The following is a 25,877-nucleotide window of genomic DNA, read 5'->3' as shown; positions in this document are numbered from 1 at the left end:
CAGCAGGCACGAATGAATACATTTTAAATAATATTTTAAAGGCTGATTCGAGAGAAATCCCCTGAAATTTGGCTGCATCACTGTGTCTTTGTTCAGCGTAAATGATGTAACACTGTTCAATTTACGGAATTCCGGACTACTCTCTGCATGTTCAAACGACACATAGACACACATTGTGGCCCAGTTACAATCACGCACTAAAGTGACTGTCCAACAGTCAAAAGCGTCGTTCGACGCGAATCGATATTTTGGGGAACTAAGAGAAGTGCTTAGTTAGCTAATAAAGACCTCCGCCTTTGACGTGAGTGTGTATGGTCGAGTAGTAAAGTCGGGAGACATTTAACTCCAAAACTCCATGGTCAGTGGTTCGATCTCTGTGGAGGTTAACGTTTTTTCTTCTTTTTTTAAATTGTATTCTTATTTTTTACTAGAGATTTTTAGTTCAAATGTTTAAATTTATCAATATGAATAATTTAAAGTAGTTAATGACACGCTTAAATACATGCCAAAATATGTTGGACAGTCTCTTTAAAATCCATCTCGCAGATTTTCAGGATCTGAACTCGGTCACTAAATCGTCAAGGGAAGACATAATTGACTATCGATAAACACAGTTTTGATTCAAGATGAAAAAAACACTACCGAAATGGTATAATGTCACGTCAAGAGAAAATTGTTTAATTATCTAAGCACAAATATTTGCCAGTTTGCTGTATTTGCTTTTTATAATTAAATTTTATATCGCAATGACTTGTGCTAAATTATGCCATTTACAACTCGAAATGAGATTTAAAAAGAAAAGCGTCACGCGACAATGGGCATTATGCCATATGCGCCCATAATAGCTATTGCAGAAGATGCAGCAGTTGTAGTAGTAGTAGCAGTAGTAGTAGTAGCAGTAGTAGTAGTAGTAGTAGAAGTAGTAGTAGTAGTAGTAGTAGTAGTAGTAGTAGTAGTAGTAGAAGTAGTAGAAGTAGTAGTAGTAGTAGTAGTAGTTATAGTAGTAGTAGTAGTAGTAGTAGTAGTAGTAGTGGTAGTAGTAGTAGTAGTAGTAGTAATAGTAGTAGTAGTAGTAGTAGTAGTAGTAATAGTAGTAACAGCAGCAGTAGTAGTAGTAGTAGTAGTATTAGTAGTAGTAGTAGTAGTAGTAGTAGTAGTAGTAGTAGTAGTAGTAGTAGTAGTAGTAGTAGTAGTAGTAGTAGAAGTAGTAGTAGTAGTAGTAGTAGTAGTAGTAGTAGTAGTAGTAGTAGTAGTAATAGTAGTAGTAGTAGTAGTAGTAGTAGTAGTAGTAGTAGTAGTAGTAGTAGTAGTAGTAGTAGTAGTAGTAGTAGTAGTAGTAGTAGTAGAAGTAGTAGTAGTAGTAGTAGTAGTAGCAGTAGCAGTAGTAGTAGTAGTAGTAGTAGTAGTAGTAGTAGTAGTAGTAACAGCAGTAGTAGAAGTAGTAGTAGTAGTAGTAGTAGTAAGTGTAGTAGTAGTAGTGGTAGTAGTAGTAGTAGTAGTAGTAGTAGTAGTAGAGTAGTAGTAGTAGTAGTAGTAGTAGTAGTAGTAGTAGTAGTAGTAGTAGTAGTAGTAGTAGTAGTAGTAGTAGTGTACGTTGTTGTGAAATATAATTATCTCCCTGTTAATACACAAATATATTCATGATTTCACTGTATCTTCTAGATCCAACGGATTTCCGCGGTGTTTCTAACATAGAGTGAGGGTAGTTTAGATCGAATCCTAATCGGATCTTGCCCTAATGCAACTATGGTTGCATGTTTGTAAATAAGTGTTTATGTATGTAACATTGTCCATTCTGTGTATGTAAAAATTGTTCCCTCGTCGAGATGTGTTGCGGTTTAAGTGCGAGATATATAACTGTGAATGAACCATCCTTTTTGGGGGGATGGGGATTTCATAGTATGTATGCCTCGTTCTGCACCGTAGCTAGGCGCACACGCCGAAGTCTCAAATGGGAATATGTAAATTTATTTAAATATTAATATATCATTTGATAATAACAGCTGTCAGAATAACATTGGTGTAACTATGTTTTTATGCTTTTATGTATTGTGATATTGTTTTATGCGTTTGACCTAGAATGTAAATAAATAAATAACGTTCTTGTTTTGGCGTAATAAATTCGGACCGTCCTGACCCGAAGTAAGGAACCAGACTGTATTTACAGAATAAACTTCCGTATTAGCGAAATGTGTCATATTTTGTCGAAAATATTACTATTTAACTTTATTTGTCAATGTCTTTCACTATCCGACGTGACAGACAAAATATTTGGTCATACACCTAGCGGTGTGACCCCTATTGATTTTCAGGTCACTAGGTCAAAGGTCAAGGTCACAGTGACCTGAAATAGTAAAATGGTTTCTGGGTGATAACTCAAGAACGCTTATGCCTAGGATCATGAAACTTCATGGGTACAATGATCATGACTAGCAGATGACCCCTATTGATTTTCAGGGCACTAGGTCAAGGTCAAAGTAACCTGAGTAAAGTAAAATGGTTTCTGGATGAAAACTCAAGAACACTTATTCCTAGGATCATGAAACTTCATAGGTACAATGATCATGACTCGCAGATGACCCCTAATGATTTTCAGGTCACTAGGTCAAAGGTCAAGGTCACGGTGACCTGAAATAGTAAAATGGTTTCTGGATGATAACTCAAGAATGCTTATGCCTAGGTTCATGAAACTCCATAGGTATATTGATCATGACTCGCAGATAACCCCTATTGATTATCAGGTCACTATGTCAAAGGTCAAGGTCACAGTGCCAAATAACGTTTTCACACAATGGCTGTCAAGGTCACGGTGACTCAACTTAGAAAAATGGTTTCCGGATGATAACTCAAGAATGCTTAAGCCTAGGATCATGAAACTTCATAGGTACATTGATCATGACTCGCAGATGAAATAATGATAAAACTTGATCAGGATGTTTGTCTGGACAATATCTAGGTCAAGTTTGACATTTGGTTAAGATTGAATGAACCGACTCCTCTCAGGTGAGCGAACTAGGGCCATCTTGGCCCTCTTGTTTTCATTAAACATAATTACATTATTGCATACTGTCAGGTCAGTGACTGTGAAATACTATAGTAACTGCTGTTTCCATACTATTGCACTAACTTGACTAAAAAACGTAAATCTGTTATCACATTGTAGCTTTGTATAATTTAAATAAATAAAAAACATTTACTGATTTGCATGCTTTTCATGATATCCAATGTGCAGCGCTACAAGATTGTGATATATAAAACGATACATCCACTCTTTCCATGTGGTTGTCATGACGTTGTACATGTAGCATGATTTACACGCGCTTTTAATTGAGACAAATTATCAACACGATATACATGAGCAATGTGTGTTTTTTTACAAGAGTTTGTTAACGTCACGTAAACATTAAAACTCGGACGTGCGTTAAGGATTACAAGTTTAATAACGCTCATCTAAGAATTCAATAAAACGTTTACAGTTGGGTGTAATAAATTCAACTATTATTGCTTAAAAACACTTAACATGTCGAATAAATGTTTTGACAATACATTTATTATGCATGAAATGCACAATTTCCGCAAGCATAACACCTGTTTCCCATCATCAGTTTTCTAATTAACTTGCCATGATTTCATCGTAAAGGTGTAAACAGTAGGGTCCGATAAGTGTGGTATGTATAACAAAGCCAATAAACTGCTGCAAAACCACGCACTAACGGCAACTACTTCACTGCAGGTATTGACTGTCTATGAATGCTGTTGCTCATTCAAAGCATGTGCTCTCATTTGACAATATTGACTTTTCAACACAACAACGCTCCCCCTTTAAGTTGCGTAATGATATACATGTAATTGACAAACGATCGTAAATCAGCTTTAAACATTTTTGGTGAAGTTGATATCACTTTGCTATTTAAAAATTACTCATGGATATCGAGTGTGCAAATTTTCTCACACATAAGCTAGAGCGAATCGCGCAATCACCCGTTCTAGAAAGGACACTGATAATTGTCATCATGAAGTAGCATACACTCCATTGGGGATTAAAATGTAACAATACAATTGTAAATAATAGGAGATATTTATTTTACAACACTCTTATTCTACTAATTTAAGTATGTCAACATTGGTGACAGTTTCATTGGGCCGCTAAAATAACAACGAAAAAGCTTTACTTGCAGAGTTCTAAATCCGCCGGCTTTACTTGCAGAGTTCTAAATCCGCCTTCCAAACAAGATGTTTAAATGTTAAAAAGTGCTGTTATTAAACCAGCTTTTGCTCAGACATTAACTTACCGGTAATGTGAATTTTATTATTAGCATTGAATTTTCTGTATTTCATCTCTGATAATGATTAACAAGTCCTATCAGAATGCTGTCACTAGAAGAAGATACACTGAATCTGAATCTGAATCTGAATGGATACGTTGAAGTGACCAAGTTTGGCTTTTATTCAACGGGGAGTGCGCATGAAATTAATATGAGCCTGGCAAATGTCCCACTTTTGCCGATATTGCGGCCTTAAAGCACTCAATAGATGTTGAGTTCACTGTGCTTTCACTGAGTAAGTTCCAGTCAAGGATAGTACGCGATAAGAAAGAGTGTTTGAATTTATCACTGTTTGTGTGTAATGGCTTGTAGCACTTAGAGTTATTGTTCACCGATTTTAACACTATATTGTCGTGGACGTAATCTTCAAACTTCTTAGCCCTAATAGTGCGTTTCGGTCTAAGTCGATGCAAATAGTGATCAACGTTTATAGCCGGTACGTGCCCTTCCACTACCTTGTACAAAAACGTCAATCTTTGGTGGCGTCGCCTCTCTTGTAGTGTGGGGAGGTTTAGATCGTCAAGCATGGCTGTTACACATCCTTCTTGTCTGAATTTGTAATCTCTGGTGATAAAGCGAGCCGCAGATCGTTGGACTCTCTCTAGCTTGTCATAGTATGCAACTTACACAATTCTGGCAAAATAAGTATGGCCTGAACCAGTATGGCCTGAACCAGTATAGCCTGAACCAGTATGGCCTGAAGGAAAAAAATATGTAAGGATTGGTAATATGCATTTATTGAAAAGTCCATAAAATGACAAGGGCAGATGGATTAACATTCTTAGTGAATAAACATATCAATCACCTGACACCATTCCCATCAAATGAATGGTCAAAGCAAACTTGATTTATGGCTTCTTTCTACTTACTTTTTACTGAATATGATACATTTTGCAAACCAATAATTGCTTTAACTATGTCATGAATAAAAAGTTTGTTTTCATAAAATTGACAAAAATTGAAAAACATGCACATAGTGACACATTTTTGTATGATAATAAAATGTTATTTAATAATATTTTAGGTTCATATGTGTCTGTGTACCTGGCAGATAGTGAGAAAAAGTATGAGTTTAAGAACTGATGGAGAATTCTACATTGGAGGAACATGCTACAATATCCAGCGTAGTTCCTGCAGACTTTGATGGTGACCTGCAGATGGACCTCCTGATCACTTCAACAATTCCTGGAAAAGAAAACAGCGCTGTTACTTGTAGGATTTACTGGGGCGATGAAGGAAACTTAGACACAGGTCTCTGCTCATTTTATTACCTGAGCAAATTAAAATTTGAACTATAAACTATGAAATAAAAACTTGAATGTCTATTCAAGATCAGCACTTTTTAGCTCAGCTGTTTTCGGAGAAAACCCGAGGTATTGTCATAGCCATCTTGTCGTCCGCTATCCAGTGTCTGCCGTCCAGAGTCTGCTGTCCGGCGTCCGCCATCCGCCATGCTAAAACCTTAAAATTGGCTCTAAAATCAAAGTGCTTTCACTTACAACTTTGAAACTTTATATGTAGATGCACCTTGATGTGTTCTACACACCACACTCATTTTTGGATCACTAGGTCGAAGGTCAAGGTCACTATGACCTCTAAAAAAAACAATTCTGACAAGCTTTCATTTATTCAAAACTGAACCCACAGTCAAGCGTTGGCACCCGTTATGCGGTGCTCTTGTTTAATAGTGTTTTGATGCCAATACTTGCAGAAAAAACAACAACAGAGAAACTTAAAATATCACTTGATTTTTTCTACTTGTTGAAATGCAGGAAATTTTAGAACTTTTGTTATTGTTGTTGATTAGCCCTGTGTCAGCAACTGGGAGTAAATTACTATTAAACTTCTCTTACTGCAAGCCCTGTATGAAGTTATTTAATAAGTCCACTGTCTGATGATGAATGATGTACATTTAGGGGGGATCAAAGGTTTCTATAGGCTATCGTAAATACATTTCAGGCCTTTTTCTGTCTATTTTGGGAAAAAGTACCTAGCAAAATTGGGATTTTTCGAGTAGCGAAATCTTCCAAATTGGGAAGAATTTTCATCAACAAAAGCATTATTTGGGCAGGGGGTTTTCCAGTCATTTTGGAAAAAATCATATAAATTATGGTTATATATTTCGTAGCTTGTTTAAAAATAAAATTGAGATATAGAGTCTTATAATCATAAGTCATAAGACACTTCTTTTAAAAAAAAAAAAAATTAAATTGGGATTTTTTTTGAGAATTGGGAAAAATTATGCATATTTGGCATTGGGAATGGGTCCAACTATCAGACCCGTGTGATAGGCAGAAAAAGGCCTGCATTTGCCTGTGTGTACCTGTACTAATCACATCACAATGTTCTATGAAGTTTATCTCATGGATGGTTAGTAGACCAGTGTTTTTTATCACCATATTTGGAATGGGGCGGGGTCCCATTGCATTGGGAAAATAGCGTGTTTTGGAAATTAGTGTTGTTTATTTTTTGCTAACAAATACTTTAAATTTGAGAATAAAAGTGATTTCAATATTACATTTACTAAAGTTCTTATAGAGCTGGATTTTATATGAATTAAATGTAAAGACTCATTAATTTTTAATTTTTTTTAACCTTCAATTGGGAATTGTTAGGTCCCATTTGGGAAAAAAACATACTTTTTTCGATTGGAAATAGGTCATCCTACAGGACTGAATTTGAACAAAAAAACAACAACACTGTAGACTTCACAATTTTGATGTATGTTTTGTTCAACTAAATTTTTTAAGCTTGACTCCATCAAAAACCTCAGGATTGTAGGTAAAATATAAGGTCTGTTTCCTATGGGTAAAGCTAATACTTCTTGTGTAAGAAAAAGGATTATACATTTACATGTAGGTACAACATAAGGTTTGATTTATGGGAAAAACTTATACTTAATTTGTAAGGAATGGCCTTGAAAACACTCATGCAGTAATATCAATTATGATATGCCGGCTAGTAAAAATAATACAACATTATATTGATATATAAATAAGAAGTTTACAGTTAAGACTGCACATTTTTTTATTTTTAGAAAACTACCTTGCATTACCAAAGATGGTCGACCAGCCTTTGGTTTTTGAGTAAGTCATTGTGTTTACTTTGAACTGTGCAAGTTTCAAGAACTACAGTAGAAAAATATTGTTTAATGTACATATACTCATATTCTTGCTGTTTTAAAAAAGGCATGAAAAACAATATTGATAGTTGCAATAATATACATTAAATACCTGTAGTTTTTTTGTTTTTAAAGGTCAGTACGACAATTGAGTCATCTTTGCTGGTGGAACCATTGTCCAGTTTCTTTGCGTCTTAAGCAAAGATCTTATCAAACCATAGACCTTGCTTGCTGAATGGACACCATATCCACTATGACTTATCATTTTTTAATCAACTTTGTTATGCTTCAGAATAACTTGTTGTGATAACAATTTGTTGTTTTCTTAACAGTTATAATGCAGACATGATACCAGACCTCTTGGGAGAGGTAGAGAAAAGAAAGAGAATGATTTGGGTATTGAGGTATGTTTCTTAAGATATCATTTTTGTTTAATGGTTGTTAATAAATAGGGACAACATTTTGAGCTTTTATGGATAAAGGCAGTCTCTTGCAAATAAACATTTGGTGTACATACATTTAGTATCGTCCCTTCTCCCTTTCCCACTCAGAAGCAAAGTGAAAATGGCTATATGCAAACAGTTTGCCGCTCATCAGTATCTAAGGGTTGGAAATGAAGCCTTTAAAAATTGCATTTGCTAAGATAGGTCTTAAATTAAATTTGACTTTCTAATTCCCCACAATTAAACAATTTAAACAAGTAACACAGACAGTCTGCTAATCAGGGAAGACACTGTCCACCTTTACTGAATTATTGCTAAGAAGAGACTTCCTTTAAACTATAAATACCATTTAAGCAGAGAGTGTCATCCCTGGGACACGCCAGAGAGTGTCATCCCTGGGACACGCCAGAGATTGTCATCCCTGGGACACGCCAGAGAGTGTCATCCCTGGGACACGCATGCATTAAGCCCAGTCTCCAAAGTGAGACTCACTTAAATTTTGATGTTTTATTGCCGAGTTTTGATAATCCTGAAAATACGTACTTAGTCATTTGTCACACTTTCAGGATGGTGTTTTGACATGGAACGGAACAACTATACCAGCAACATTTGAAAAACAACTGAAAGTATTTGGCCAGATTTCTTTCCAAGATTTAGGTAAGATTGCTGACATTGTTATAATATAACTCTGTTACGGAAGTTTCTTTAAATTTGACATTCATCTGTTGATTTTTTTTATGATAATGAAATGAAATTCCCCTGTAAAAAGTTATCAGTTGCACAAAAAATCTAGATTACATGCATATGTTGTTTATAGGTTATGAAATCTGTCTGTGTCTGAGGCTGTTTTATGTGAGGATGCTGAGTGTGTCACAGCACAATGACCTGATAAAGTTGCTACATTCACTTAAATTTAGATGAATTTTAAATATGGCTGCAATTAATTGATATTTAGCTTTCACTGATAAATACCAGCATACAATTTTGATGTGTTCTTGTGTTTTGGGAGGAAATCCCACCTGTCAAGTATGGTGACCAAAAACCAAACTCACATGACTTCTTCCCACCTCGTGGTGACAGGTTTGATCCCCAGTGTGGGAGCATTCTTAAGATCCTCATAAACTACACAAAGTACTGATTCCACACACAAAAGAATTAAAGAGCATTTCATTTTTAATAAGCCTTAGGTTTTCGATGAAATTATACGTAAACATGATCTGTGAGAAGGAATCGATTTAGAGTCACAAAATGTGATTTGCTCTAATTTGATATCTGGACAGTCCCAAACATTACTAATAAATGACCCTCACTCGTAAAAAACAGTTGTTTTTGCATGTGCGTAAAGTGTCGTCCCAGATTGGCCTTTCAGGGACAACTTTTTGAGTGTACACTGGATTTCAGTTCAGGAGAAATTTTTTTTAAACCCTAATTTCATAAAAGCATAAAGTTTCCCAAATAAGCCTCAGCAGCCTGCACAAGCTACCCCGGAATCACACTTGGTATGTATTAAGCCCTTTTTTCCCAGATCGCAACTCAAATATTTGTTTTTCAGATGGAGATTTAACAGTTGACCCGTTCTTACCAGGCTGTTTAGACGATGTGTGTGCTCAGAGTGTCCTGCTTGTCTACAATGGCAATAAGGTGGCAAGTTGCTCATGTCCATTTTATAGACATATTTGTGATGTCTTATTAATTTGACAGAAATTTGCAAAAACATTTATCATGCTAATTGGTGAGCTCTGTTTGGGTTCCCAATTTAATACAGCACATGAAAGAAGCAAGTATTGAATCATGAAGTAACCAGTCCGGCACGATTTCCCATTACATTCATCTATCCATTTGTTTTGAAGTTAATTTATTATATTTTTTACACGATATAAAATTTGTAAGATAAAATATATTATATCAAATATTATTTGCAACAGAAAATTGAATACTTTATCAATGAGCCTTGCATTGGGAAAACAGGGCTTAATGCATGTGTGTTAAGTGTCGTCCCAGATTAGCCCGTTCAATCTTTACTGGCTAATCAAGGATGACCCTTTCTTCTTTAATGGATTTTTTATTTAAAGGAAGTATCTTCTAAACCAATATCCAGTCCAAGCGAAAAGTGTCGCCCCTTATTAACCTATGTGGACTGCACAGGCTTATCAGGGATGACACTTTACTGTGGACTGCACAGGCTAATCAGGGATGACACTTTACGCACATGCATTTAACCCTGTTTTTTTTAGCAAGGCTAAAATGCATGTAACTTACACTTCCAGTGGGTGAACCTCCCTGTGAACTAATGGACCTTCATCCCCAGCCAGCCTTCTGGTCCCCTGCCCCTCCCCCCAACCCTGAGGGTGGGGGACTTCAACCTGGATAGTCACCCTGATCTTCTGGTTGTAGTGGGCAATGGGAAAGGATTATATGAGCAGAGCTTAAGAAAATGGGGCTTAACGCGTTTTCATAAAGTTCTAAACTAGCCTGTGCAGTCAGCGCGCACTTTCACTGCTATCTTGGCCAGCTCATGTGTCCGACCACCATCGTTGTCACTCATGTACAAATACACTTGTGCAAGTCTATATGATCTGCTGTCTGCAAAAGAGGGTCTTAATGCATGTGTATAAAGTGTCGAACCTGATTAACCTGTGAGGTCTGTACAGGCTATGTGAGGTCTGTACAGGCTATGTGAGGTCTGTACAGGCTATGTGAGGTCTGTACAGGCTATGTGAGGTCTGTACAGGCTATGTGAGGTCTGTACAGGCTATGTGAGGTCTGTACAGGCTATGTGAGGTCTGTACAGGCTATGTGGGGTCTGTACAGGCTATGTGAGGTCTGTACAGGCTAATCAGGGATAACACTTTCCACTGTGAGGTATGTACAGGCTAATCAGGGATAACACTTTCCACTGTGAGGTCTGTACAGGCTAATCAGGGATAACACTTTCCATTGTGAGGTCTGTACAGGCTAATCAGGGATAACACTTTCCACTGTGAGGTCTGTACAGTCTATGTGAGGTCTGTACAGGTTAATCAGGGATGACACTTTCCATTGTGAGGTCTGTACAGGCTATATTTGGTCTGTACAGGCTAATCAGGTAGGACACTTTCCATTGTGAGGTCTGTACAGGCTATGTGAGATCTGTACAGGCTAATCAGGGAGGACACTTTCCATTGTGAGGTCTGTACAGGCTAATCAGGGAGGACACTTTCCACTGTGAGGTCTGTACAGGCTAATCAGGGAGGACACTTTCCACTGTGAGGTCTGTACAGGCTAATCAGGGATAACACTTTCCACTGTGAGGTCTGTACAGGCTAATCAGGGATAACACTTTCCACTGTGAGATCTGTACAGGCTAATCAGGGAGGACACTTTCCATTGTGACTTTTGCAATATTGAAGATAGCAACTTGATATTTGGCATGCATGTGTATCTCATGGAGCTGCACATTTTGAGTGGTGAAAGGTCAAGGTCATCCTTCAAGGTCAAAAGTAAAAAATGCAATCCAATGGAAGTAATAAGCTTTAAAAGGGACATAATTTCTAAACCTGCCAAATGATATATTGAAATTTTATTTCAAAGCGACGCAATAGGGGGCATTGTGTTTCTGACAAACACATCTCTTGTTGTTTTAAATCTGGTCTTAGAAAAATCCATTTTTGGTGGAAAGTGTTGTCCCTTGGCCTGTACTAAATGCACAGGCTAACATGTGATGATATCTTAACGCACATGCATTAAGCCCTTATTTTCCAGAAGGCAACTGAAATGGGTGGTAGTTTGCTATTGGTTGAAAATTAAAGGGAAATATCAATGGCTGATATAGCATTATACTTTCAAAAATAAGATTATCGTTTTAAAAGTATTTATTAAAAAAATTATATGAAACATACATTTCTGTCTTGACTGTCAAGATTTGTAAAGTGTATTTTCAAGGCTTCTTGCAGAAGCGGGCTTTAAAATGTACTTTGGTCCAAATATGTGTGGCTGAAGATGAAATAGAGTGAAAAGAAGTTTTTGTTTGGCACCTTTTTGTTGACCTAAGCAAAATGTTCTTTGTTCACTATTAATAATTTCCTAAATTTTATGTTTACTCATAACTGACAATTTCTAAAGGAGGAAGGCAATATTTTTAAGGATATTTACAAAAATATTTCTGTTGCATAAAGATCTGCTTGCTTGCAGAAACCTACATCGGGCTGTGCTTATGTTCAACAAGGAATGTACGAGTAACTGTGGGGAGTTTTCCCGCACATTTGAGATCAACTGGAACACATGGATTGAAGGACACGACTCGAGATCTCTCCTACCTGACTTCTACAATCTCCGAGACAATGTACGTCCTGCTTAAAGGCAATGAAGCCTTGGTCTGGAAATACTGAGCTTATGCATGTGCAAAAAGTGTTGTCGCAGATTCGCCTTTGCAGTATGCACAGGCTAATCAGGGACGACACTTTCCACTTTTATGCTTTTTTGGCTTAAAGGAAGTCTCTTTTAAATGAAAATCCCCTTATCCAACACTTTAAAGGGACCTTTTCACAGATGTTGGCATGTATTGAAGTTTGTCATTAAATGCTTTATATTTATAAAAGTAAAAATTGGATCTTAAAAGCTCCAGTAAAAAAACAAGAATACAATTAAAGAAAGAACGAAAGCAACCCTCAACTGGGCTCGAACCACTGACCCCTGGAGTAAAAGTCTAAGGCTAATACCACTCGGCCATCTGTGCTCATACAATGAATGATGTATTTTATACCTTGTATAAGCAATCGTTGTAGTGTCACAAAATATGACGACATCAACAGAACTCTACAAATTGTTCAATCGTTTCGGCTCGCAATGCTGTATAGTTTGCAGGTTTTTCAATCATCAAATTTGAAAAGATGTATATAATGGATATTATAGAGCATGGTAAATGTTCAGTATTACTGTTTCCTCACAAATATCAAAACTACAATGAAAAATACAAATGTCAAACATTTTTTAAAATTTTTGTCAATTTACCAAAATGTGAAAAAGTCCCTTAGGCATATGCATTCAGATAGTTTTCCAAGAACGTGTCCAAATTTTCCTTTCTTTGCTTTTTCAGGGATTTTCAACTATAAATTAACTGTTGTTACTTTTTAGTCAATAATTTTGTTGTCCAATTAGACATTTATTAATCAGTGGTAATCATAGAATAGGGTTGCATAACCAAAGTCATTTTCTTCTTAATGTACATGTTGTGGAATATTAAGGGTTAACATGAATCTATTCCTAACCTTATTATTGTTGAAATGATTATGATTTACAGACCTGTGGTATATTGATCTTTTATCATACAATAATAATAATCTACAGTATTGTGTCACACATTATGATTATGTACACAAACAATTGTTCAACTATTGATCTGCAACATTTACTAATTTGTGATATATTGAGCAGCTGTTTGTTGCAGTCATAGATGTTATGACCGAAATATTATTGGAAACAGCTAAAAAAAGTACAAAGAAACACAATTGGCACTAAGTTCTCGTTAACTGCTTAGATTGGCTTTGCCTATCAAGAAAAAGGCAAAAACATGTTTTATTGCCACTGCTAAATGACTGAAATATGATACTGCCCAATGCTGTCTGACTGAAAAAGGTTTACATACAGTAAACACAAGTTATCTCAGCTTTTCAAATGTTTCTAAGGGACTTTTTCACATTTTGATAAGTTTTCCCGCACATTTGAGATCAACTGGAACACATGGATTGAAGGACACGACTCGAGATCTCTCCTACCTGCCTTCTACGATCTCCGAGACAATGTACGTCCTGCTTAAAGGCAATGAAGCCTTGGTCTGGGAATACTGAGCTTATGCATGTGCAAAAAGTGTTGTCGCAGATTCGCCTTTGCAGTATGCACAGGCTAATCAGGGACGACACTTTCCACTTTTATGCTTTTTGGCTTAAAGGAAGTCTCTTCTAAATGAAAATCCTTTTATCCAACACTTTTAAGGGACCTTTTCACAGATGTTGGCATGTATTGAAGTTTGTCATTAAATGCTTTATACTTATAAAAGTAAAAATTGGATCTTAAAAGCTCCAGTAAAAAAACAAGATTACAATTAAAGAAAGAACGAAAGCAACCCTCAACTGGGCTCAAACCACTGACCCCTGGAGTAAAAGTCTAAGGCTAATACTACTCGGCCATCTGTGCTCATACAATGAATGATGTATTTTATACCTTGTATAAGCAATCGTTGTAGTGTCACAAAATATGACGACATCAACAGAACTCTACAAATTGTTCAATCGTTTCGGCTCGCAATGCTGTATAGTTTGCAGGTTTTTCAATCATCAAATTTGAAAAGATGATTATAATGGATATAATAGAGCATGGTAAATGTTCAGTATTACTGTTTCCTCACAAATATCAAAACTACAATGAAAAATGCGAATGTCAAACATTTTTTTTAAATTTGGTCAATTTACCAAAATGTGAAAAAGTCCCTTAGGCATATGCATTCAGATAGTTTTCCATGAACGTGTCCCAATTTTCCTTTCTTTGCTTTTTCAGGGATTTTCAACTATAAATTAACTGTTGTTACTTTTTAGTCAATAATTTTGTTGTCCAATTAGACATTTATTAATCAGTGGTAATCATAGAATAGGGTTGCATAACCAAAGTCATTTTCTTCTTAATGTACATGTTGTGGAATATCAAGGGTTAACATGAATCTATTCCTAACCTTATTATTGTTGAAATGATTATGATTTACAGACCTGTGGTATATTGATCTTTATTCATATAATAATAATAATCTACAGTATTGTGTCACACATTATGATAATGTACACAAACAATTGTTCAACTATTGATCTGCAACATTTACTAATTTGTGATATCTTGAGCAGCTGTTTGTTGCAGTCATAGATGTTATGACCGAAATATTATTGGAAACAGCTAAAAAAAAGTACAAAGAAACACAATTGGCACTAAGTTCTCGTTAACTGCTTAGATTGGCTTTGCCTATCAAGAAAAAGGCAAAAACATGTTTTATTGCCACTGCTAAATGACTGAAATATGATAATGCCCAATGCTGTCTGACTGAAAAAGGTTTACATACAGTAAACACAAGTTATCTCAGCTTTTCAAATGTTTCTAAGGGACTTTTTCACATTTTGATAAGTTTTCCCGCACATTTGAGATCAACAGGAACACATGGATTGAAGGACACGACTCGAGATCTCTCCTACCTGACTTCTACAATCTCCGAGACAATGTACGTCCTGCTTAAAGGCAATGAAGCCTTGGTCTGGAAATACTGAGCTTATGCATGTGTAAAAAGTGTTGTCGCAGATTCGCCTTTGCAGTATGCACAGGCTAATCAGGGACGACACTTTCCACTTTTATGCTTTTTTGGCTTAAAGGAAGTCTCTTTTAAATGAAAATCCCCTTATCCAACACTTTAAGGGGACCTTTTCACAGATGTTGGCATGTATTGAAGTTTGTCATTAAATGCTTTATATTTATAAAAGTAAAAATTGGATCTTAAAAGCTCCAGTAAAAAAACAAGAATACAATTAAAGAAAGAACGAAAGCAACCCTCAACTGGGCTCGAACCACTGACCCCTGGAGTAAAAGTCTAAGGCTAATACCACTCGACCATCTGTGTTCATACAATGTATGATGTATTTTATACCTTGTATAAGCAATCGTTGTAGTGTCACAAAATATGACGACATCAACAGAACTCTACAAATTGTTCAATCGTTTCGGCTCGCAATGCTGTATAGTTTGCAGGTTTTTCAATCATCAAATTTGAAAAGATGTATATAATGGATATTATAGAGCATGGTAAATGTTCAGTATTACTGTTTCCTCACAAATATCAAAACTACAATGAAAAATACGAATGTCAAACATTTTTTTTTAATTTTGTCAATTTACCAAAATGTGAAAAAGTCCCTTAGGCATATGCATTCAGATAGTTTTCCAAGAACGTGTCCAAATTTTCCTTTCTTTGCTTTTTCAGGGATTTTCAACTATAAATTAACTGTTGTTACTTTTTAGTCAATAATTTTGTTGTCCAATTAGACATTTATTAATCAGTGGTAACCATAGAATAGGGTTGCATAACCAAAGTCATTTTCTTCTTAATGTACATGTTGTGGAATATTAAGGGTTAACATGAATCTATTCCTAACCTTATTATTGTTGAAATGATTATGATTTACAGACCTGTGGTATATTGATCTTTTATCATACAATAATAATAATCTACAGTATTGTGTCACACATTATGATAATGTACACAAACAATTGTTCAACTATTGATCTGCAACATTTACTAATTTGTGATATCTTGAGCAGCTGTTTGTTGCAGTCATAGATGTTATGACCGAAATATTATTGGAAACAGCTAAACAAAGTACAAAAAAAAACACAATTGGCACTAAGTTCTCGTTATCTGCTCAGATTGGCTTTGCCTATCAAGAAAAAGGCAAAAACATGTTTTATTGCCAATGCTAAATGACTAAAATATGATACTGCCCAATGCTGTCTGACTGAAAAAGGTTTACATACAGTAAACACAAGTTATATCAGCTTTTCACATGTTTCTACTTGTGTTTGCTATTTCATGGGATGCTTGAGATTGTTTACACCAGTTTGAACACAAAGGGTCAGCCTGTGATTGGTGCTACTGAACATGACTTTGTTGATGATGCCTGCTTTATGAAGGTCACAGGTAAACTCACTTGGAATAGTTCACAATATGAGTCACATTCTAGATAAACTGGCCAGATAGGTTCACCCATTTATGCCCAGTGGACTCTCCCATCCTTCTTAATTGGATCACTTTATTTCCAAAATTAGGGGTGTCTGGTATATTTATTTCTATTTTTAGAATATTTCTTACAGAATTTCGTTTAAGCAAACAGTGTAGACCCTGATGAGACGCCGCATTATGCGGCGTCTCATCTGGGTCTACGCTGTTTGCAATGTCCTTTTTTCAGGACGCTAGGCATGAATGGGTTAATGCTTGTGTGTTTAGTGTTGTGAAATAATCCTTGAATATTTTTAATTCAAGATTAATCTGACTATTTGACCTCAAACATAAGACTTGATTAAAATTGTGCTTCACTGGTCTGATCTTTTGAAATATATTATTTTATTTGCCTTTCATGTAAAAGCACTTGTACACTCTTTGCGATGTTAAATGAACCGACATGCTAGGGGGAGCTATAATAAATCCCATATTAATTATGGTTTTATATTTCTTAAATTTACTGATCCGTCTTAAAGTTGCATCCTTATTATAAAGATTTGTCAAATTTCAGCTGTGTATGCCTGGTAATTACTCGGATGAAAACGATAAAAAAATGTACTCAAAAAAGAATAAACAAGCCCCGAGTAAATTTATTTCTACGTAAACTGTTTTAAGTTCATGTGAAGAAAAGCTTATGTTGATGTCTGCCATATAACGAAATATTTTAGGCAAATTCTAAATGGCAGAAGATAACATTAGAAGAGTTAATTTAAATCTTACTGTTCCTTCATTTTTGCCTTTTTATTTGTTTTCAGCTTGGCCGTTTTCGGAGAAAACCCGAGGTATTGTCATAGCCAGCTCGTCGTCTGTCGTCTGACGTCTGCCATCTGCGTCGTGCTTAAACCTTGACATTTTGCTCTAAAATCAATGTGCTTCCACCTACAACTTTGAAAGTTCATATGTATATGCACTTAAATAAGTTCTTCACGCTACACCCATTTTGGGGTCACTAGGTCAAATGTCAAGGTCAATGTGACCTCTAAAAAAAAATAATCTGACAATCTTTCATTTATTCAAAACTGCACCCCCAGTAGAGCTTTGGCACCCGTTATGCGGTGCTCTTAATTTAATGATACTGTAACTTTTAAGCCAAAATTCTATTTTCTTTTCAGTTGTCAGTGGTAGATGTAACTATGATTGCCCAGATAATAGAAAGGTAAATCATGAACAAACAGAGTAAATATTCGTTTCAATATTTTATTTTCCGTCAATACAAAAGCACTAATTTAACATAATTGGAACCGATATTCTATTTGTTTATACCATGAACATTGCTCAATTTATTAAATATAAAGAATTATTTAAATACCAAACCCATCAATGATTCAAGCTTTTTATTGAAGCTCAAGTTAAACATGAAAGGTCTTGATGATCAGTATACCCTTTAATGAGTAGGGGTGTATTGATTGGCAACCAAGCAATGTGGTGTATACAAAAAAAACATATTCCAGCCAGTTTAATTAGCCATAGTTTAACGATCTAGTATGATAAACTTGTCATCTTTTGTCCGCACAATGTATCGCTTCAAAAAGCATTTCAAATCAATTAATATATTTCAGCCCTATGGTGTGAACCAGCCCGGCCCTACCATACGTTACAAAACTATAGATGTGAAGGGTAAAAATCAGGAGAAAGTTGGTAAGCATGTTTTTTATCCCCGCCGAAATATCGGAGAGGTGTAGTTATTGGTCTCATCCGACTGTCCGTCCGTCCTTCCGTCCGAAACTTTGTCCAGAGCATATCTACAAATTTTTCAATGGATTTACTTTAAACTTAAAATATAAACAGATGGCAACTAGGAGAAGTGCATTTATCAAAAACCATATCTCTATCTACCTTAGTTTTTGAATTATCTCCCTTTATATAATTTCAAAGTAAATTTTTGTCCGGAGCACAACTCTAAATCTTTTGAAGAGATTTACTTGAAACTTGAAATATAAACAGATGGCAAGTAGAAGAAGTGCAGTGACTAAGTACCATAACTCTATCTACCTTAGGTTTTGAATTATTTCCCTTTATTTCATTAAAATTAAATTTTTGTCAGGAGCATAACTCTAAATCACTGAAGGGATATACATAAAACATTGAAATATAAAGAGATTTCAACTAAGCAAGGTGCAGTGACCAAGAACCGTAACTCTATCTATCTTAGTTATCTCCCTTTATATAATTTCAAAGTAATTTTTTGTTTGGAGCATAACTCTAAATCGCCTGAAGAGGTTTACTTGAAACTTGAAATATAAACAGATGGAAAGTAGGAGAATTGCAGTGACTAAGAACCATAACTCTATCTACCTATGTTTTTGAATAATTTGCCTTTATATAATTTTAAAGTAAGTTTTTGTCCGAAGCATAACTCTAAATCTACTAAAGGGATTTACTTGAAACTAGAAATATAAACAGATGGCAACTAGGAGAAGTGCAGTGAACACAAACCATAACTCTATCCGCCATAGTATTTTAATTATCTCCTTTTATTTATTATTCTACTGTCTAAAACAAATGTTTTCATACAAGCAAACACATTTCGGCAGGGATGGCCATGTTAACATGGCTCTTGTTAAAATTGAAAGTGTTTTATTAAATTTTCTTAATTTGGCCATGATTAAGATTGAAGGGGCATTTTCTGTCTTTCGAAGTTAGCTTAATCCCAAGTGTGTTTGTGTCAAGTTATGGGCTGTTGTTGGCAAAGTATCAAATTACAAGTGTACAAATGTTGTTTTTTTATTTCCAAGTGATCGTGAAAAAAGATTATAATGTAACAAATGAATGCAATCTCCAAAGGCAGGTTATCTTATATCTGAAACTTTACAATTATGGCCTGTACTTTTAAGCTTTGAGGCTGCTTCTATGGTCTAGATGTTTAAAATCTTTATGTTTGAAGAAAACAGGGTAAAAATTTGGAATCTTTATTTATTGGCATTTATGCATCGCTACAAAAGTTAAGTTCTGCAGAATCTGTTAATACATTGAACTGACTTTTTATTGTGTTAAATTCACGGAAGATTATCAAATCTATGAGTGTATTAATCTTTACATTGGTTCTCATTAACCAAAGGGTATAAGGGCCCAATTTGTTCACTCTCAAGTACTGCTCTGGAAAAACAGGGCCTTATGCATGTGTGTAAAGTGCTGTCCCTGATTAGTCTGTGCAGTTGGCAAAGGCTAATCAGGATCCACACCTTTCGCTCTATGGAAATTTTATTTAAACACAGTATCTCATGAAGGAAAATCCTGTAAAGGCGGAAAGTGTTGTCTCTTATAAGCTTGTGCAGACTGCGCAGGCTAATCTGGGATGGCACCTGCATTAAGCTCTGATTTTCCAAAATGAAGCTCTCTTCATTTCCAGCCTACCAGTTATCCCTGTCAGCATACCTCCCCTTACAACTGCCATACAACGTGTTTGGTCTGGGACAGGCGCCAAACTTTGTGGACTCCTTGCAAGTTGGCATTGCCACAAACACTACAGTAAGTTGTCATTTCCGTAAGATGACTATTGCATGATATGTTTTACAAATTTGCATTTCACCTATTTCACAGCATTTGTTTATAGCGCTTGACCTGTTTGTTTGTTTGGCCTGTAAGTCTGTACAAGGTTAACCCGAAAGGATTCATTTCGTATCACATGAATAACTCATTGATATTTACATGAAAGTTGACTATGAAAATTGTCAAAACACCTACATTTCCGACCTAATTTTAATATTGAAATACTCCTACTTTTGGACTAAGAATAAGTCAGATGGTCAAAATTATTAGTTTACCCAATTTTCTTTTCCCTAACCCTAACCCTAACCCATCAATACAACCTACTGAAAGGCTTTGCTACTTTCATTCAACATTCAGCAAAGTCACATCACCTCACCTCATTTTCAACTTGACACTGTCCTTACTTTGATCTAAGATTTATTTAAATGGGCAAATAAGTTAATACTGAAAGAATTCCAACGGGAGCATCTGCGTTTATTGAACACAGCCTCTTATACTATTATACAATTACATTATGTAGACTTTGCCACAGAACACATTTCTCATTTGTTTTAAAATTTTAGCTGCTAAGCACAAACCAAACTGATAAGTTCATTTTAGTTGTTTAATAAAAATGTTCTTTTTTTCCTTGAAGTTGTTCACGTGACCTTAATTTTAAGAATAAACTGATAATAATATTGCATTGAACAGCACGATACATTCATAACTTAAACATGTTAAATCATAAAAATATTTAAAGTTTAAAAAAATTAAAACTTAAAATCTGGAGAGGTTTTTCAGTATTGTAAGCATACTTATCTCATTTAATAATTTATAACACATTTCAAAAGAAGCTTAATTTATTGTTGAGCCTTGCTTGGGAAAACAGGGCTTAATTCATGTTTGCAAAGTGTCTTCCCAGAGTTGCATATGTGATCCGACATGCCAATCAGGGAGAACACTTTCTGCGTGAACTGGATTTTTGCAAAGAAGAGATTTCCTTTAAATAAAATTTATCTTGTAAATTGAAAGTTTTGACCCTGATAAGCCTGTGTGAATTGCAGAGGCTCATTGAGGGCGACTTAACATTCATGCATAAAACCCCATTTTACCAGAGTGTAGTACAATTCTTTAAAATATTTTTGATATGTTTTCAGAAGCAGCTCAATCATGAATTCCAGTCGGTGATTCCCAACTCTCAGCTTGTTATCATTCCATACCCCATACAGGACCCATCAAATTTAGCATATTTCTGTTTCCTATTCTTGTTCAAGACTGCTGACTGTAACATTTGTATAATAATTGGTTTTGCTTCAGGTTTCCTTCCATCATATGATTGTCTTTTTTTTTTAATGTAAGCTTGCCACTGATTTTGTTGTTATGAACTATACCAAAAATGTCTAGTAAAAAGCAAAAAATAAATTCAATGCAAACATGAAATACTCATAAATGTTCGTGAAAAAAAAAGATAAAGATGGGTTTTATAAGAAGATATTAAGCATGATTTTTGGTATCTGAGTCTACCTACATACTAACCTACAGATGAAGTGTGAAAATCGTTCCATGCTATTGATTTTTGGCAAAGTTATGGGCCTTGGAGTTAGAAATGTTCAATACAATAAATGTCTGCTGAAGGTTTATTACGCAAGGCTTTCAGATATTGAACTGATTGTTGGTATATGAGTCTACTTACAGATGAAGTGTGAGTTTCCTTACAGTCTGTTGATTTTTTACTAAGTAATGGGCCTTGTTTTCTCTAAAATATCTGCTGTGGGACTATAAAGCGCAGTAGCGGGCATTGTGTTTCACAGACGCAGCTCTTGTTATTTGTTATGTTAAGTAATATCCGCATTGAAGCAATTACATGTGGATACCTTCCTAGATGCTAGTCATCTTTCTTTAAATGTTTTATTAATTATACCCCACCATTGGTAATGGGGGCTATATAGGAATCACATTGTCGGTCTGTCTGTTGGTCGGTCGATCTGTCGGTCAGTCCCGTAATCTTATCCGGGCAATAACTATGTTGTTCATTGTGAGATTTTAAAATCATTTGGCACATATGTTCACCATCATTGGACGGTGTGTCATGCGAAAGAATTACGTCGATATCTCAAAGGTCAAGGTCATACTTTGAGTTCAAAGGTAAAAAAAGGCCATAAATGAGCTTGTCCGGGCCATAACTATTTCGTTCATTGTGAGATTTAAAATCATTTAGCACATTTGTTCACCATCACTGGACAGTGTGTTGCCCGAAAGAATTTCGTTGATATCTCCAAGGTCAAGGTCACACTTTGAGTTCAGAGGTCAAAAATGGCCATAAATGAGCTTGTCTGGGCCATAACTATGTCGTTCATTGTGACATTTTGAAATCATTTGTTCACCATCATTGGGCGGTGTGTCGCACGAAAGAATTATATCGATATCTCCAAGGTCAAGGTCACACTTTGAGTTTAAAGGTCAACAGTGGCCATAAATGATAATGGCATAATAATTCTTAAAAATCGCCATAAATTAGATTCTCTTGTTTTGTGAAGACAGCAAAATAATCTGTGACTCTGTGTCAATTCGGCACGTGGGGGTATACGTCACGTCTGTGACAAAGCTCTAGTTCGGAATAGCAAATATTGGGAGGAGTAAAAACTGTTTTTATATTCATACATAATTTTAGAATAACATGCCTTAATTGTCAGTTTTACCATACAAATCCAGGACCCGTGTTCACATAACTATCTGACAACAATTTTTGATTTCAGCAAACATTAATTTCAATTTTCACCAGTTTTCATTCCCCAGGATCAAATGATCGGGGGAATATTGTTTTTTACCTGTCTGTCTGTCATTGTATCTGTGTGTCTGTGTGTCTGTCCCAAAACTTTAACCTTGGTCATAACTTTTGCAATATTGACGATAGCGACTTGATATTTGGCATGCATGTGCATCTCATAGAGCTGCACATTTTGAGTGGTGAAAGGTCGAGGTCATCCTTCAAGGTTAAAGCTCAAATATATTGCTTCAAAGCGGCGCAGTAGGGGGCATTGTGTTTCACAAACACAGGTCTTGTTTTTAATGGCCTTGCACACAAAATCAAAGCAAAATAAGCTTTGGTGTCGACAAACTTGCATTTATTTTGACTGTTTTCAAAGCAGGCTATATTAAGTCAAATCATTTCAGTTTGCAGTTCCTTATACTTTTGGATATGTCCTTCTACAAGGCTTTTTTTGGGAGTAAGGGGCCTTCCATTTATGGGGAAAATACATAATCAAAACAGAGAAAGGAAAATAGATCTTCAAAGATAAACATACAATTTGGGGAAATAGCATCATTTCAAGGATATTCTGTTTTGCGAAATACCCTATATAAGGCGCCTGTTTTACGAAGGAATAATAGCCTTTTAAGGACTGTGTGGGTATTGTTTCAGATGGAGCAGTAAGCTGTTTGTAATGCCAAGTCATCTCATGTTGCTCACTGGGGCAGCATTGCTGGGTACGTGTGGCTTCATAGCTGGCATTGTTGCTATACTCCACTGGAGGGATCGGGTAAGTTCAGCCTGATGGGATTGTATAGCTTGTTAATATGAACCTGGCCTTGACCTTTATGCACTGACATATTATAATAACGTTACTGGTAGCAAATGAAATTGATTAAAGCATACCTCACTAAATATATACTGTTATGACCTCATTTACTTTGTGCACAATGTTTAAAAACAAAATCCAAAGCAAATCTATGAAACATTTTAAGAGTATAATTTATTCTAATGGAGTTTAATAGGGCTTGGTTAGTGTTGTTTAGCTGTATCAGAGTGTCATGGTTTGTGGGACCCTATATTTCATAAGCAGTATATTTTGTGTTGGTATCAATTAGGATCTCATTAGCCATGTCTGGGAAAAATATGTATCAATCTTCAAAGTAGTGAACCATGTATTATATGTCCATGGTTCTAATTTGTGAACAATGAATCATTATTAAATGCATGTAAACAAATAGATATAAGTTGTCTTTGAAGTGAACAATATATTTTATTCTTCACATGCATGAAATTGTAATCATTCATAAATGTTAAAAAGGTGTCAGTATTTGAATTTGTGAAATATATGTGTCTTTCGTCAAAAGTGTTTACAAAGGTGCCATATTCTTTATATGTGAGAACAAGAGTGTCACATTCTTCATCTGTGTGAACAATATTTTTAAATTATTCATATAGGTGTACACTAGTTTTCACATTTTACATATATGATTGAAAACAGTACTATGATATTCTTCTAAGCATGACATTAAAGGTCATAATAGTTGCACATTATATTCTGTGCTTTTTATCCCCCGCCAGAGGCGGAGGGATATTGTTTTGGCGTTGTCCGTCCGTCCGGCACTTTTGTGTCCGGAGCCATATCTTGGAAGTTCTTTGGCGGATTTCATTCAAACTTGGTATGAGTATTTATATGCATAAGAGGATGATGCACGCCAAATGGCATTGTACACCATCTGTTAAAAACATACTTATGGCCCTTTGTATCTTGAAAAAATGCTTTTTAGTGTCCGGAGCCATATCTTGGAAGTTCTTTGGCGGATTTCATTGAAACTTGGTATGAGTATATATGCATAAGAGGATGATGAACGCCAAATGGCATTGTATCTTGAAAAAATGCTTTTTACTATAGGCACTTTTGTGTCCGGAGCCATATCTTGGAAGTGCTTTGGCGGATTTCATTTAAACTTGGTATGAGTATATATATGCATAAGAAGATGATGCACGCCAAATGGCATTGTACACCACCTGTTAAAAACAGACTTATGACCCTTTGTATCTTGAAAAAATGCTTTTTACTATAGGCATTTTTGTGTCCGGAGCCATATCTTGGAAGCGCTGTCCTCCGTCCGTCCATTTATCATTATGTTCATCCGTCCAATTTGCACCCATCCTCAAACAAAGCATATGTTGCGGGGGATACCTTGGGTCTTTCAGGCCCTCTTGTATATTTTAATAATAAACTTTTAGGATCACAACACTTCTCAGACATATATTGCATAGCAATATGAGAAAACATTCTTTTAAATACATTGAAATGGGTTATAAAGTTTACAGAGAAATGTTGTTTTATTTCAAGGGATACATTTGTTCATTGTATATGCTAAAATATAGAAGAAACAGATTCTCATATAAAAGGTTTCTGGTCTATCACTTTCCTAATACTTGGACTTGCACATGATAAAAAACTTTTCAGGGGTTTGAAAAAATGCAAATATGTCCTACATTGCCTTGATCACTAATTTGAAGTGTTGGTCCCTCCATCACTAACTTAAACATGAAGTGTCTTGTTTGGTTGTTTTAAATATGTCAGTATGATACTCCATAATATGTTTATTCAAGAATGCTTATTTTTGTATGATGAATACTTATTAATGATTAAATGGTTCTCTGTTCCACTGGTCTTGTGATTTCATATTTATTATTTAAGGTTGAAGACAGAAAAGAGAAGCGTCAATAAGCACAGAAATTCCACTTTGATGCCATGTGATGTACACAGTGATATTTAGATCTGAACTGTTAACGAATATTTGTAAATAACTTCATGTTTTATCATTGATTATGCCAAATGGTGTGATTACCTTATAATTATCATTCTGTTCAAAAATATTCTATCGTTATGTCCATTTATTTATTTATTATGATCAACATTTTGTTTGCATGTATGTGAATGAATGATAAAAATAATAATGTTATATGCTAATAA

The 25,877-nt window shown here is 35.4% G+C and overlaps 1 protein-coding gene and 1 long non-coding RNA gene across 2 annotated transcripts; both read left to right on the top strand.

The window, feature by feature from the left end:
- Positions 1 to 5,364: 5,364 nt before the first annotated feature.
- LOC127849300 (T-cell immunomodulatory protein-like) lies at positions 5,365 to 25,877 on the top strand. Its single transcript, XM_052382018.1, is given in 12 exon segments — positions 5,365 to 5,576; positions 7,363 to 7,411; positions 7,779 to 7,842; positions 8,899 to 9,020; positions 16,514 to 16,593; positions 17,787 to 17,830; positions 18,234 to 18,312; positions 20,024 to 20,142; positions 21,300 to 21,426; positions 21,838 to 21,844; positions 23,564 to 23,681; positions 25,602 to 25,877. Coding segments are annotated over 12 exon segments (1,038 nt in total). The 5' UTR covers positions 5,365 to 5,407; the 3' UTR covers positions 25,662 to 25,877.
- LOC127848354 (uncharacterized) lies at positions 8,454 to 10,290 on the top strand. The gene is made up of 3 exons (XR_008034461.1): positions 8,454 to 8,546; positions 9,442 to 9,530; positions 10,157 to 10,290. It is a non-coding gene; the product is annotated as an uncharacterized LOC127848354 (long non-coding RNA).

Source organism: Dreissena polymorpha, chromosome 10 (genome assembly GCF_020536995.1).
Source record: "Dreissena polymorpha isolate Duluth1 chromosome 10, UMN_Dpol_1.0, whole genome shotgun sequence".
In the NCBI taxonomy this organism is placed as follows: Eukaryota; Metazoa; Mollusca; class Bivalvia; order Myida; family Dreissenidae; genus Dreissena; species Dreissena polymorpha.
This window is presented reverse-complemented; position numbering and strand designations above follow the sequence as displayed.